General features: G+C 37.9%; 1 protein-coding gene across 14 annotated transcripts in view; it reads right to left on the bottom strand.

Moving 5' to 3' along the window:
- The window catches only part of PAM (peptidylglycine alpha-amidating monooxygenase), a 281,035-nt gene that overhangs the window by 108,409 nt on the left and 156,572 nt on the right, over positions 1 to 16,054 (bottom strand). For all 14 annotated transcript variants that reach the window (XM_078066997.1, XM_078066996.1, XM_078066994.1 and 11 more), the window contains exon 4: positions 9,227 to 9,284. In XM_078066997.1, the coding sequence (XP_077923123.1) occupies positions 9,227 to 9,284 (58 nt within the window). The remainder of the gene's footprint in view (positions 1 to 9,226; positions 9,285 to 16,054) is intronic.

Consider the following 16,054-nt stretch of genomic DNA (forward strand, 5'->3'; position numbering starts at 1 on the left):
GAAGGAAAGCCAAATGTTTTGCCTGGGCCCCTGCTTATGCAAGAGGATCTTTTAATTGTCCTTTGTAAAGGGCAAGAATTATACAAAGTATAACTTCTCTATCCATTTTCTGATTTTTTTCTCCTTCTGACATACTATTTTAAGAACCACTTATTTGTTCCACATTGAACTCTTACTAGATAAAAGTGTTTAATTTTAGTTCCTATAATTAGAAACAAATCAATATCTTTAAGAGGTGGTAAAAGAACATTCTTCAGAGTTCCCTCTCATAGCTTACTCTCAGTGACTCATGCATTCCTCCAGAATCTCAAGATCTAATTTGAATGCTAAGTAAATTACTGGTATAGAGTGGTATATAAACATCTTTTTCACATCCTAAAGAAAGAGTATAATATCCAAGTATTTATTAATTACAGCTCAAAGTACAATTCACTGTAAGTTGAAATGAAAAATGCTGCCAGCAAAAGGAATGTCATATCAAAATGTAAATCTAAAACAAACAGTAGGTGCCATAAAACAAAGCAAGCCTTCGACAGTTTCATTGAAGGGCCTGCTGCCAGTGGTGGGGAGGGGTCAACTGGGAAAAGATTAGGCTGACAGGTTCATTTCTTGGGTTTGCTCCATTCCTACTTATTATTCCTAGCTTTGCAAAGCAAGATCCCATCCCTAGTGAATAAGAATTAAGTCTGTTGGGCACAAGATACACATATGACTATGCTGGAGATTTCAACACTACACAAAAAGAATATGGGAAAATATTTTCAAATCACATCTTAAAAGAAATCCACCCCCCTTCTTTCTTTTTCTCCCACCATACAGCAAAGAAATAAAGGATCCAAGGGGAAGAGAACCAGAGGATAATAATGAAAATTAACTGACAGAAAAACAAAGGCAGCCTTGGGATAGCGACAAACAGGCAGAAGCACAGCCTTGTGAGAATGCAAGGGAATGTTATATCCGATAAGATTAAAAAGTGCCACCAACTCTTCCAACTCAATAATAAGATGACAGTTGCTTAAATGGAAATGGAACTTCAGTCTCAATGGGTGTGGGTTCAGAATGTCTGATATATAAGATCAGGGAAAAGTTTACAGGCAAGTAAATGAGAGTAAGTCCTGGGAATCAAATATTGTTGAAGGACTAAGACTCCAGAAATAGTAACTCAAGCACATTAATTAAAGGAATGCAATGGCACTGAAAGTGCACAGGTTGAATGATTTCTCAAAGGATAATGTCATCTGAAATGAAAGACTTGAAAGGATGCATGTGGGCGACATACTGAGCAGAGATACTTAGGTCTAGTTTCTGGAGTTCTTTTTTTTTTTTTTTTTAAAGATTTTATTTATTTATTTGACAGAGAGAGACAGTGAGAGCAGGAACACAAGCAGGGGGAGTGGGAGAGGGAGAAGCAGGCTTCCCGCGGAGCAGGGAGCCCGATGTGGGACTCGATCCCAGGACCCTGGGATCATGACCTGAGCCGAAGGCAGACGCTTAACGATGGAGCCACCCAGGCGCCCCTAGTTTCTGGAGTTCTAAGCAACATTTGTACTAACTGCATGAGGTTGTTTGAAATTTATGGCTTCTTTTAACTAACATTAGACTACAATCAGGGCCATAAAATTCTCTAAGAATGTGACCTAGGATAGAATTTCATTTAGCACTTGGCTTTCTCTCCATTTTTCCTTTCCAAGTGGATATCCAGGTCTGCATGTCAAATTTTGATGTATCTGCCAGACGCAGGACGTGGAAAGATTTCGAAGAACCCATGTAGCCAAGTGTAGGAACTAGAGATTTAGGAGCTATCCATACACATACAATCAACCCTAAATTACCACTGAATATGGGAGAAACACGCCTTTTAGCTAAATATATGCACTACAGGAATACTACAGACCACGGATAATTAACCTATCAGATAAAAAAGAACAGACCTGTAAATGCAAATTTGGATCTTCAGAACTTAGGCATTCTAGAATTATTGCCTGTATATATATCATTAGGGATCATTACTGTTGGCTTTGTTTCCTTTTTCCTCCCAGTGGAATCATATTGTACATAGTAAACGGTTTATTTCCTATGCTGTGGATATTTTTATGTGTTATTAAACAATTTTTGTCAATGGTACTTTTTATCTAGTGCTGCACATTAGAATTATCCTATGCAGCTTATTAAAAATACAGATGCTCAAGGTCAATCCTGGATCAGTCCTAGCCCTTCCTCCATCAATATCTCATTTAAATCTGAGAGGTCATTTCAGGCAAGTGTACATGTAAAAAGTTTCACAGGTGAATCCCAGGTGATTCTGACCTCAGTCAACATTTTTAGTGGCTAAATACATATTACGTAAGCATGCTTAGAGTTTAGTTAACTCATCTTAGCCTGGATTGTACTGCCATCCTAAATGTACAGGGCAAACAGTAAAAACAAAGTTCCTTTTAAAATAAATTTATAAAAAGTTTTTTTGGGGGATAAAATTGGTTGATCCATCAAAATCACCTCACGTCATTTTAAGGCTGAGATCTGAAGCAGGCACACCAATTTGAGAGACTAGAGAGATGTCAGGTTTAAGACATAATAATGTGAAAGAGCTGTTATCATTTAAAAAAAGAAAAAAGATAGGCCGAGATCTTAATATCACTTCCGTGAACATTTCTTTGTTTCCCCCAAAATGAAGATTGTATTTCAAAATCCACTCACAGAAACTGAAGATAATGCTCTAAACTGTCATGTAAGTGTAGGATATGATCATCCTTAATGTTCATCGTCCTGCAATGGGGTCAGAGAATTCAGACACATGGAAAGCCCACAGCAGCAAAGACCATTTAGCAGCATGTTAAAAACCCACAGCCATCGCATATTATGTTATCTTCTGCCAGTTTCTAGAATTCTACATAACCATAAAGCAATTCTACACTAAAATAAAGACCATTGAACATTTTAAATCAGAAAGTTTAACAGAGAAATTGTCATTAATTCTCGATAGCTTGGACAATGATGTACACTTCAGAAAGAGTCTTTAGCGTGGTTTATGAGGACTTGAAGCTGCTGTTGCCAAATTAATCAAGAAATAAGACACCTGAGCAAGTCTTTAAATGGAACACAAATTTAAAATGAAATAACCCTTGATTCCAAATAAAGGAATTTTTTTTTAAAGATTATTTATTTATTTATTTATTTGACAGAGAGCAAGAGCAGGAACACAAGCAGGGGGAGTGGGAGAGGGAGAAGAAGGCTTCCTGCCGAGCAGGGAGCCCGATGTGGGACTCGATCCCAGGACCCTGGGATCATGACCTGAGCCGAAGGCAGACGCTTAACGACGGAGCCACCCAGGCGCCCCCGAATAAAGGGATTTAAGCACAAAAAAGAATTAAACTTCTGGATGATAGACCTTTTAAGATGGAACTTTTTGGTATATATGTCAGAACCAACTACATAATCAATAAATAGACTTTATCAGCCAGGCTATGCAAGATAAAATAGCCTAAGCTTCATTAAGCCTTGTATTTGTAATGTCATCCTTGTAGTAGTCCCCTATTAATTTCCCGCAGAATGAAACCCATTGCCCCTTCTTGCCTTTTTGGGCCGTGCATAATCCTGACCAGTCCCCTGCACCCCCTCTCCCCGCCCCCCCCCCGCCAAATTTGCAACATGATAGCTGCCTGCACCACTCTGTACTCTGGGGGGGCAGCCCTCTGCACTTAATAACCACCCCTAACCACTAACAGTTACTGAGGGCTTGCCCCAGGCCAGGCTCCCTCACTGCTCACAAGGACCCTAGAAGCCTGGTCCTTTCCCCTCAAGCAGCTGAGCCTTGAGGACGGAGAGGCTGAGTCACTCGTGTGTGACCATGCGGCCGGCAGGTGGTGAGGCTCACACTTGAGCCCAGTGTGCTCCTTCATCAATCATACCATTGGCCACTGGAATACTCTCCTCTCCTCTGCAGATCCAAATGGACTATCTTCCCAGAGGCAGACAAAATCCTCTCTGTCTCTCACATGATGTTTGGTCTGACTAGAACAGTTCATACTCAACCTTCTTAGAGCTGGTCCCTGAAGTCAGCCCCACTGAAAGAGCTGAAATGACTACTTCCAAATGACTGTCAAAATGCCACGAACCCCCCGCTAATGAAGGGCATTCACACATCAAATCTGACTCAAACCTGGGCTTTCTGAATTGGCCATTTTCCTGGGAGCGCTGGGGGGTGGGTGGTATTTTGACATTACTGCAGTAAAACAGCACTGTCCAAGTGTCAGTTACTTTCTGGTGATCCCCAGACGTATCTAACAGAAGACATTCCTAACTCTCAGCTTTATAAAAGATAATGAGTTGGTTCCTACTCCTCCCTCTCCCTTTGTTTTATCACCTGAAAAAAAAACCCCGGGGGGTCATCAGGGGTCGTCGTGTTGGAAATGTGGTATTTGGGTGACCAAACCACAGAGGGCATCCTGGAAATACTCTGAGAATAGGCGGACAGCTGCAGCTTTTCCTTCCTGATTATGACCAAGCAAATCAGATTTTACCTGCTCATCAGAGACCTATAAGTATAGCTCTTATTTGTGCTATCTCTCCAAGTTACTTCCACTCAGAAACTAGAAAAGCTTCCGAGGGTGCTTGCAGGAAGGTACCCAATGGTCCTGTGGAGAGACAGCCTACATTTTTCATGTTGGAGAAAATCCTGAGTGAAGAGAGAAAGCAAAGGATATGCAGTCAACTAATTGGAAACAGAAAGGTGACAGAGTGACTGCATGCGGATGGAGACTCCTACGCATGTACAAACACACATACACCCACACGCTTCTATTTACTGCTGTCAGGCCATAAAATGTGATTATCCTGCCAGACTTTGGTCTTTATAGTCATATAATGACTTTATGTAATGACCCATAGGCATGATCAAAATTTTCTGATACAGGAACCCAATATCACCTGAACATGTGCTTTGTTTAGGAAAGGTCACATTTGAAAATATTCAAGTCTCACTGTGCTATTCTGCAGTAGACCTTGTTCTACATTCAAGAGAGAAACCCACGAAAATGAAGAGCAATGAATCACTAGATTAATTTCACCTATTTCTAAATTCAATGGCTTCTATCTCATTTGTATAGTGCAATTTGATAGATAGGGACCTGCCATCATTCACCAAGGAAAAGACACATTTATTTACTGGTCATCCATGTGAGGGAAAGCAAGTGGATGAAGATGACAGTCAAATTTCTTGGCTGAGTGGGCTGCTGTCAGAGTCAATTCCTCTGAGTGTCTGTAAAACACCTTTTAGACAGCATCACAGTTCAGTGGTCAAATGCAGATTTTATCATACCTTCACCCATTCTAATCTGTGATTTTTTATTAAAACAATAAACAAAAGCAATGCTCTAGGGAAAGCTATGATTTTGTTCAAAGCATAAAAATTATATTTATCTTCATTATTGTATTTCCCCAACTACTTTAATTCACATTTAATAATTCAATGGAGACACATAAATGCATCAAAGATGTTGTGTATGCTCATATGTAAATATGACATGCATATGCACATATAAATTCTATGACAATTGTGATGGTATCTTCTCAAAATGAAGAAGTATGTCTATCTAAAATGAATTACATAACTAGTCACACAAGCAGAAAGCCAAAATTATGAATAATTCAAAAGCAATTCTGGCTTGTAACACCATCAAGAGAGTTTGTTTTAGTCCTAATAAGCAATCTGAATTGTACTCTGCCTTTTGTGATTTTCTTTAGAAATTTGAAAAGCCAAAGGAGAAAGTTCTTTTCAGATGTTATATTTGTATTCTTGTCTTCTAGAACTCTGCCAGGCTGTAATTTCTTTGAATTTTTATTATACCTCACATCCCCATTGCCTTGCCCAATATCTGGCACACAGTAGAATTTTAAAGTTTGCCGAATTTATGAACAAGTGGTTTTTCTTAAAAAAGAATTATTCCTTTATGTTCAAGTAAGAGTATAATTAAAGGCAAAAAGGTAAATTGTCCACTATATGATATATTGCCTTAAAAATGGTCAAGCAAAACACTTGTTTAGTGTTCCCTCATGTATGAAGCAAACGATATTGAGTCCCCACCATATCCGGCCGCACATATCCCATGGGCATTCAAAAACTGAAGAGGCACAGATAATGAAAGCAGAAAGTATAACACTGATAAATGTCTTAAGAAAAGAAATAAAGTATTAAAGCCTTTACAAGAACTCATTTCAACCATATCTAATCTTCTGATAAGGCATCCTGAGACCTAGAATTTGGGACAACCCACATTTTTCATTCGTGGCAAAGCCTTGGTTACCACTAGCAAAACTTGCACTTTGGGAATCTGGAAAAGCTACTTATGACCAAACCGTAGAGGGCATCCTAGAAATACTCTGAGACAAGGCGGACAACATACAACCTATGCATCCAAACCCTTTCCCTTCCGTAAATTTTTAATCTTCACGTGTACTGGGTTTCATCTTGCAAGATGGTTTGAGGTTTATTTATCTTTTTGGCAAAACTGTGTTCCCATTAGAGAGTGAAGATAAGGGAATGAAAGAGTAATTGTATTTGATGCGAGGAAGATAGAAATGTGCTACTGCTGTATTTTGGCTCCATCTAACCATTTGATAACTTCTTTCATTTCTTCTTTGATTCACTATCCTCACATATAAATAAATCTGTTATGATTTTAACAGCATACAGGTAGGGGAACACATAGCTAGTAAAAAGCTTGGGCATGTTCTTTGATCTCCTGACCCTCTGTTTCCTCTTCTATAAAATGGCTTACTTATGCTTAGCTCTAAGTATCTTAGTGTCTGGTAGACCCTTAGTAAACAGGTGGTAATGAGCTGATTGTATGAGCAAGGATTCTATATAAACTATCATCCTACCATTTGATTAAATCAAAGAAAGAGATATTCCTGTCTTTGTTTCTCTAACTATAAAATGGGACTACCCTTAGGGTTGTCCTAAGAATTAATGAGACAATACATGCAAACTTCCCCTTACTTATTCCCTTATATAAATGATTGTTTGGTATTTCTCTTTGGTTTGCAATTTTCCAGTTCTAATTTGCTTACACCTAAACACCTATGGTTGCTGGATTATGCAAGATAATGGTAACCACAAATCGCCTGGGGCTAGTACATTAAAGGACTTGAACAAGTAACAAAATCTTTAGTATTCATGCAATCCTCCCAGCAACAAAGAAAAGGAAAAAGATACTGAAAATAATTATTAATCTTACAAGCTCCATTAAGGACCTTAGAACTCGGAATAGTTTAATCTTAGAAGGGAAGGTGCCTAAGAAAATGCAGAAACGTTTAGTACCCTAGTTCTAATATAGTCCTTTATGAGTTTCCTATGAATATTTTCCTTGACTGAATATATTCACTTGCACTTTTCATTTTTAATTTATGTGAAAGTAAACACATTTATATTAGGAGAGCAAGAATGCATTCCAGGATATATATTTATAGTCCCTAGAGTCACCAGCTCTGAAATCATATACTACCACCACCCTCCAGAAACAAATCAGTAACCTATTAATGTGAGACCTGTAATGTTGCTGTGAAACATGACTCTTATATTTATATAGATATGGAGACTGGCCTTCTCTTCTAAGCAAATGTGTAACAGGAGCAATCAAGACTCTCTTGGAACTTGGAAAGAAAATATAAAATCAGTAAAGAAAAAAACTTCATGCAAAAATACCTTTCAGCGAGTAAATATTGTTTTCTCCTAGGCTGCCAAAAATGTGGGTATGAAATTGAGGAAAGCTTTATTGTTGATATCTTAATGACGAATTTGTATCCTAAATCACATTTAGCATTACACAAGGCACTACAATTAAGAATTTAAGTTATTCTCTGTCTTTAGAGTTCAGGATCTGGGAGCACTGTCCTTTCTACTTTTTTTTCTTGGTAATATTCAATTATTATACAAAGTAAGGACACTCAGGCAACACTCACCTTCTCAAGGTCTGACTTTCATTCTTAGGAATTAACTATGGGAACAAATTTTTAGAGTGCTGCTATAAGTTGTATTTTCTGTTGGAATTGCCACCAAAGTGTGTGGGGAAAAAAATGCACATTGGTCTGGCTTTTCAGGTCTATAATATATATTCCTGTGGGAATACCTCATTAAAATTCATCTTCAGATGGCCCTGAGGCAACTGTACACATTTTATAATTCACATAATAGCCATTTCAGACAGTCCACTTGCAGATTAGTTTCATGGGACCAAAGCACAACTCTCATTACCATTACTTTCCCTCCAAAATCAACACCTCAAACCAGAAAAGTAAAGTAAAGCAGGGGGAGAAAAAGAACAAGTCCATGAATAATTTGCCAATCACACCTCCTCCCTAAACAGTTAAAAGTCTGTCATAGGTGATGGACTCTGAAAAACAAACTGAGGGTTCTAGAGGGGAGGGGGGTGGGAGGAGGGGTTAGCCTGGTGATGGGTATTAAAGAGGGCACGTTCTGCATGGAGCACTGGGTGTTATGCACAAACAATGAATCATGGAACACTACATCTAAAACTAATGATGTAATGTATGGGGATTAACATAACAATAAAAAAATTTTTTAAAAAGTCTGTCATAGGGATATTTCAATTAAAACAACCTAGATGAAAACAGATGGCATTTTGTCACTTTTCCTATCTGATTTAAAGCCTTGGCTGGGGAAGGACCAGCCATTTATGATTCCTCTTATTCTACAATATAAACAACAGGACCGATGTTCCTTCCTTTCCCCCCCCCTCCCTCCTTCCCTTCTTTCCTTCTCTCAATCTTTCCTTCCTTCCTTTCTATCCATCTACTGTTTGACAGGTAAAATCTTAAATTCCCTGATGTTGAGTCTAAGTACAGTCGATTTATAGCATGAACCAGCAGGTAAATAAACAGTCTGTTGAGTGGAGTGGAATTAAGCATCCAGCCACAGACAGAAAGCCAATACTATACAAATGGGACCACACAGTGTTGGCAACCATCAACATCTGCATGCAACTCCTTAACTACTATTACTCATGAATCTCTCCAGATACAGTTTGTAATCCTGTCTCTGAGTGGCTCTCTCTAGTTTGTTTCTGCATTAGGCATGATAAATGCATTTTAGAAACTGACAGTAAAAGATTAATATGCTCATAACCATCAAAGAGAGCCTTTCACTGATTTCAAATAGCTGCCCTCCCTTCAACCACCCACCCCGGCACACCACCCAATTAATACTTACTCACAAAGGCTTCCTCATCCACTGGCAAACGCACTGACATGCAGAAGTATGTATCAGACTATTAGGGAAAGAAAGATACAAAATCTGAATTAATCTGCTGCTAGTAAAGAAGAAAAAAAAAAAAAACGAGTAAAAGCATGGGCTCTATGACTGAAAAAGAACTACCGGCCCAGTAAGGTAAAGTTGCCTGCCAACTGGGTGGGACCAAGGTAACGGAAGGGCCAAGTCTAGTACATAGGTACTCCAAACATTTTTCTAGGACTCTTTCTTAATTGATTTCGAATCCTATTTATAAGACCAATTATCACAAGTGATATTTCTAGTACTGTCACAGTTAAAAGGCAACATTTTAGATGCTTCTATAAAAAGAGTGAAACACTTTAATGCACTTGACTTTAAAGTGGTAGGAGTTAGTGTTGACCATCTTCACTATATGCATAATTAAATATTTAATTTCCTGAATCACTTTACAAGTGCTCAAATATTAACTAGAGAAGTACAATGAATAAAAGTTGGTCTTAAAATGTAATATTTGGTTGTTCTCCCTTAATGTTTTTATGTAGTTGAAGAAATCAACATTAACTCAAGTTACTCTTTCTTTTCCAGCAACTAGTCTCTTATCTAAATGGCCATTTTTCCACCATCAAATATATTAACATTAAGAATTTTTAGTGATAAAAATTGCAATTTAAAGAGAATGGGCTTCTGTTGACTTATGCATTCCACCTCCTTAGTGGAAGAGCCTATGCAGGGAACTATGTGCCATGGCTGATAATATACCCAATATAAATATGGACTAAACTCATTTAATAATTCATACTTCATGGGTTAATACTGTAGAGTGCTGGAATCAAGAGAATCCATAAACACAGATAGAGATCATCTGCGTATTACTAAACCTACTGGTTAGCACTGAAAAATTGTGAAATTTGTACCTCTTTTTAAAATTCTGTGTTGGGTAGAAGTTCAAATACACCTCAAATCAGCATGTTAAACTTTGAAAAATTCAAGAAATAAGATTTAGTCTTCATTACTACCTTTCTATATGCCATTTTTTTCTCAATTGAGCAAATTGTTTTGTTTCGTTATAATTATTTAGATCCACCTTTATTTTGCTAAGAAGAAAACGTTCTGGGAAATGTTGAAGATTGCACAGCAAGGAGGTTAAGCTACATAAATGATAGAGATGTGGACTGTGTATCCAAAACCCGAGAAATATAATGGCAAAATAATGCTTAAAGGTCTCATAATCATGTACAAGATTGCTCATAAATATTTTTCCAATCTCTGAATTACTACTGTCACAAAACTCCATTCTAACATAAAAAACAGTAAGTGTCAGATTCTTTTCTAGTTGGCCCTCCTGAGCTATGAGTAATTCAGGGCTGGAAGCTATTCGTGGCTACTATAGCCGCTGTTGCTACAATTACTATTGCTAAGCCAACAGTTACTGAATGCTTATTATGTGCCAGGCATAGTTCTCAACAGATTATATCATTTAATAACTAAAATAATCAAACATGGTAGATAGATACTATTACGAACTCCACTTTAAAGATAGTAAAAACAATAACTAACATTTATTGAGAGCTTACTATGTGGCAGCACTGTTCTAAACACTATATGTATTAACTTCTTTAATCCTCAAAACATAGCTTTGTGATATAATACTATTATTTGCCCCATTTTACAGATGAGGAAACTGAGGCAAACAGAGGCTAAGTAACTGTTCTGTTTGTTCTAGCCAAAACCTGGCACTAGGCAGGTAGGCTCTTGAAACCCCTCTAAAGCATAGTTGCTTTAGAAAGCTGGCAATTTAATATGCAATCCTCTGGGGAAAAAAAAAAAAGAAAAAAGAAAGAAAGCTGGCAATTGTAAATCTTTGCTCTGCCTCTCTGAGATGTGAACCTTCCCTCAGCCAGAACTGTCTTCTCACATTCAATGAGACAATTCCGCTCTGGTTCTCAGCCAGTGGATGCCTTGCTGTAACTTCCATCACTGCTTCCTGTCATGAAGATATGAGAAGCTTGTTTTTCCTCTAGATAGGTGCCAATGAACAAATCCAGGTGGCCAAGTCCCAGAGGCCACGCCCCAAAACTCCTCAGTGCTTTTCCCTTCCCCCCCAGACTCCAAAGGTCTTCTGTCCTTTGTTTTGGCAGAGTTGACTTCAGTTCACAATGGACCTTCTTCACTATCACAATGGTAATTTTTGAAGAAAATCTGTCTTTACCACTTTAACTCATGTCCACCTGATGTACCTTTTGACACTAACAAGTGCGGGAGCTGGAATCTGAACAAGGTAGTCTGACTAATGCGTTACAGATCATTCAAAGCACTATGAACAATTAATGACTTCAAGGAAATATAAAAACAAAAGTCAATTTAAAGTAGCTAAGCACATATTTACAATAAGAAAGGATCAAAGGTTGCAATTAAACGCACACCAAACAAAAGTTCTTTCATATTTGGACTTGGTTTTGGTTTTATTTTATCTTTCATTTTATTATAAGCCACTTCAAGCTGTTTTTGGAATAGTTAAGTTATAGGACTAAATACATACATCAAATTAAAAAAGTTGGTTCTTTTGATTAAAATTAAACAACTAGGGGTGCCTGGGTGGCTCAGTTGGTTAAGCACCTGCCTTTAGCTCAGGTCATGATCCCGGGGTCCTGGGATCGAGCCCTGCATCGGGCTCCCTGCTGGGCGGGAAGCCTGCTTCTCCCTCTCCCGCTCCCCCTGCTTGTGTTCCCTCTCTCACTGTCTCTCTCTCTCTGTCAAAATAAATAAATAAAATCTTTAAAAAAAAATAAAAAAATAAACAACTAAAAACAATAATGGTTCCATGTACAGAATAAAGGAAACTACTATTATACTCAGAATTGATCAGATCCATATTGTAATTCTTATTCTTATCAGCAGCTGTGCAATTTTAATGGACAGAATAACCTGGGAATGTCTTCCTTCTGTCAATTTTTATTTCTTGGCTTATAAGTTCTCTGATAATGAGAATATATTCAGATTTCAATGGTTTCTTTTCTGTTCTGTTGAAGCCAGTTTAAAAAAAAAAAAGAAAAAAAGAAGAAGAGATGAGGGAGATATCCTCTGCAGAATAAATAGCATTTGGCAAAATTATTTTGGGAGAGCGAAGTCTGTATTACACATTGCATCAATGGTGTCCCATGCCCCCTTATTCTCTGATTTAGGATTTTACTCATGCCCCATTTTTCAAGATAAAGAATAATTCTGTTAGAAGAAAAGAAGGTAAAAACTTTTTTTTTCTAAAAATGAGCACACTAAAAAATACAGTGTGTATCAAATCAATAATTAAACTTCAGCTAAAAGCTCTGAAGACCAGTTCAACAGAACCGAGAGTAACAAAAATTAATTTATTCTTTTCTCTGCAAGTGTAAAAGGTGTCAGTGATTTTGTTCTATAGTATTCTGGTAATAATAGTTTGGTTCCTAGAATGAAGTTGAGAGCTCAAGATCTCTGTAAGGAAGGTATGGCCCTAAGGGTCATTTACAGGGTTTAACTGGAGAAGCCACATCTTAAAGATGACTCAGGGCCAAGTTCTGTCCCCCTTAGGCTGGCTGGGTCTGAGTAAGCACTCTTTGTGTTACTTCATTTTCTTCTCACAGTTATGCTGTGAGTAGGACTAACAGGCACTGCATCTTTTTTTACAGAAATGGAAAGTGATTCACAGAAACGTTATTGATCTACCTAAGGCCACCCAGGTAGTGTGGAATAAGGATTAAAAGTCCTCAAGTTTACACCTTCAGGATGATTAGAGATAACTATGTATCTTTCCTGCCACTTTCTTGCCATTAATCTAGTTTCTTGCCATTTTAATCTAGTTAAATATGATTCTGGAGAGTCCTTTGAACCTTCATACCTCTTTTTCTCTAACTATGAGACTAAATCCTATATTTAAAATTAAATGTAAGTCTCTTCATAAGTAAATGAATAACTTTTTTTTTTTTTTTTTACAAGACAGGTAATCTGCTGAAGAATGGATTGGACAATAGCCTTTGCCAAACTATTATGAACTCACTATAGCACAGGGAAAGAAAGATTATTTAGGTGATTACAAAATACTGTTTCATCAATATAGGTTAATTTCTATAGCAGGTCACCAAGAAGGGATAGTTACTTTATTTATTTATTTATTTATTTATTTTTTTAAAGATTTTATTTATTTATTTGAGACAGAGAGAATGAGAGAGAGAGAGAGAGAGCACATGAGAGGGGGGAGGGTCAGAGGGAGAAGCAGGCTCCCCGCTGAGCAGGGAGCCCGATGTGGGACTCGATCCTGGGACTCCAGGATCATGACCTGAGCCAAAGGCAGCCGCTTAACCAACTGAGCCACCCAGGCGCCCCGAAGGGATAGTTACTTTAAACTTAAATTCCATGCTGTAAACAGTAGTCAATATAAGAATTTAAGGGTATAATAGCATGTAATCACATAGTTAACTACTATTAACTCTGCGATCGAGAAACTCTTTTTTAAAAAAACAAAGCCTCCTGAGACAACAATATTAAGAAAACTGGGACAATACATTTCTCAAAGTAATAAAACCATTATATCACTGATATGAACAAGTAACCAGTTATGATTTTCTTTTTTTGCAGGATAACCATTGAGAACATTATTTAACAGTACCCTGATCAGATAAATATAACCCCACACCCTTTGTCAACAATACAAAACAAATTCAACTGACTTAAACATACGATCAATATTTAGCATATGATACCTTGTCAAAGGGAAAACATTTATTGAACCTCCGACTTTATTCTAGAAGCTTTCCATCATAGTTATTTCCCATGATAACACGGCCAGGTAGGTGTTACAGACACTGTTTTAAAGGTATAAAACTGAAGTTCAAACAGGTAAGTAACTTGTTTGTGATTAAACAAAATTCCCAAAACTTATGAAATGGAATTTGAACCCAGTTCATTAAAACACTTCTCTGTCCACAAGTGTTGGACAGAGGTTGTTTTTCAAATCTCTCTAATATTTGAAAAGAGAATATCAGTTCTTAGACACAACTTTAGTTGTTTACTTGCTTAAGGGGAGAAATAAAGGAAACCAAGAGACATAAAATTTAACAAGAAGTTTTAGTCCAAGTCCCCTAAATTTTCAATAGCATCTGAGAGTATCTCATGAAAGCTTGTTGACAAGCTGCAAAGAACTAGACTAGAACCACAGCGATTTAATTTTGCCATTATTTTGTTTCTGCAAAGTAAAGCTATTTGAAAGCATATACATAACTCAGATAAGTGTTTCTCTCTAACACATTCTGAAGACACAAAAACAGCACCTTACTGCCCATTATAATAGTTTCTTCATTTGAACACACAGTCCCAGAAAGGATGCTTCCATAATTCAACCCAAACTACCAGTACAACCTTTCACAATTTTCCGTATATCATCATTGAATCCTCTTTTTCTCTCTGTGGGAAGAACACAGTATCTGAGCTTGGTGCCAGGGGAGTGTCTGTAAAATACTGTTGATTCAAACTGCTAACATAAGGCTCAGAGGTACAAGAAGGGAGAAATAATGTGAATCCACAAAGCCATGTTTCCCAGTGCTCTCTGTTACGGCACATCAGCCAAATCTGAGTCAAGAGGGATATGATATTGCTGATGCCTCTTTGCTGCTGCCACTGGGAACTATCCAAGAAAAGCACATTTTTCTGACAAAAGAAGTGTGCTAGAAATGAAAGAAAAGTGCTTATTGCTAAACAATTCCTTTTTTTTTTTTTTTTTTTTTTTTTTTTTTTTTAAAGATTTTATTTATTTGACAGAGAGAGACACAGCGAGAGAGGGAACACAAGCAGGGGGAGTGGGAGAGGGAGAAGCAGGCTTCCCGCTGAGCAGGGAGCCCAATGTGGGGCTCCATCCCAGGACCCTGGGATCATGACCTGAGCCGAAGGCAGACGCTTAACGACTGAGCCACCCAGGCGCCCCTGCTAAACAATTCCTATTATATTCTATTATTACCCATTTTTTAAAAGATTGTGTCTATTTATCTGAGAGAGAGTGTGCAGGAGCAGGGGGACAGGGCAGAGGGAGAAGCAGACTCCCCACTGAGCAGGGAACCCAAGAGGGAGCTCGATCCCAGGACCCCGAGATCATGACCTGAACCAAAGGCAGATGCTTAACCGATTGAGACACCCAGGCCCCCCTATTATTACCCATTTTAAACCAAGAGTTCTCATGTAGACAAAAGGGTTCAGTAACACCTTGCTTACATTATTTAAAAAGTGTTCTTTATTTTGATTTAGTTGTTTGTGAGACAGAGATGCAGTGGTTTCTATAGAATAAGTAGTTGATAAAATCAACTGCTTATTTAAATTAATATGGAACAAACAAAACCATCTGTTCACATAAAACCAGTAATTTTTGATTTGGGAAACCAGAGGTACCATTCAGATTCTAGTGCTGAACACTATGATTTGATCCTGATTAGATAATATCCTCACTGCCCTTATATTGTTTGGACTTAAAGGGTCCCTGCAGACAACCTTTCTTAAGGAGACTCTCCAATGTGGTGACACAAATAGGCATACAAATAATAGACAACATAACCCAGTTTTACCCGGATATGGTTATTTCTGCGGTTGTTTTCTGTGACTAGGCCACAACCCATAAAGATATTATATTGTGTATGGCGTGGTCTCTGGTGACTTTTCTCAGCCATCCCTTGTCAAATAACCAGAGCAGTGAAGCCATCTCACGGTGGCAACTGTGACTCTGTGTCTTTGAGTCGTTGCTTGCAAAGCAAGTAGTAACCTCTTTACTGACCGAGATCACGCGCAGTTTAA

Source organism: Halichoerus grypus, chromosome 2, assembly GCF_964656455.1.
Source record: "Halichoerus grypus chromosome 2, mHalGry1.hap1.1, whole genome shotgun sequence".
NCBI lineage: Eukaryota > Metazoa > Chordata > Mammalia > Carnivora > Phocidae > Halichoerus > Halichoerus grypus.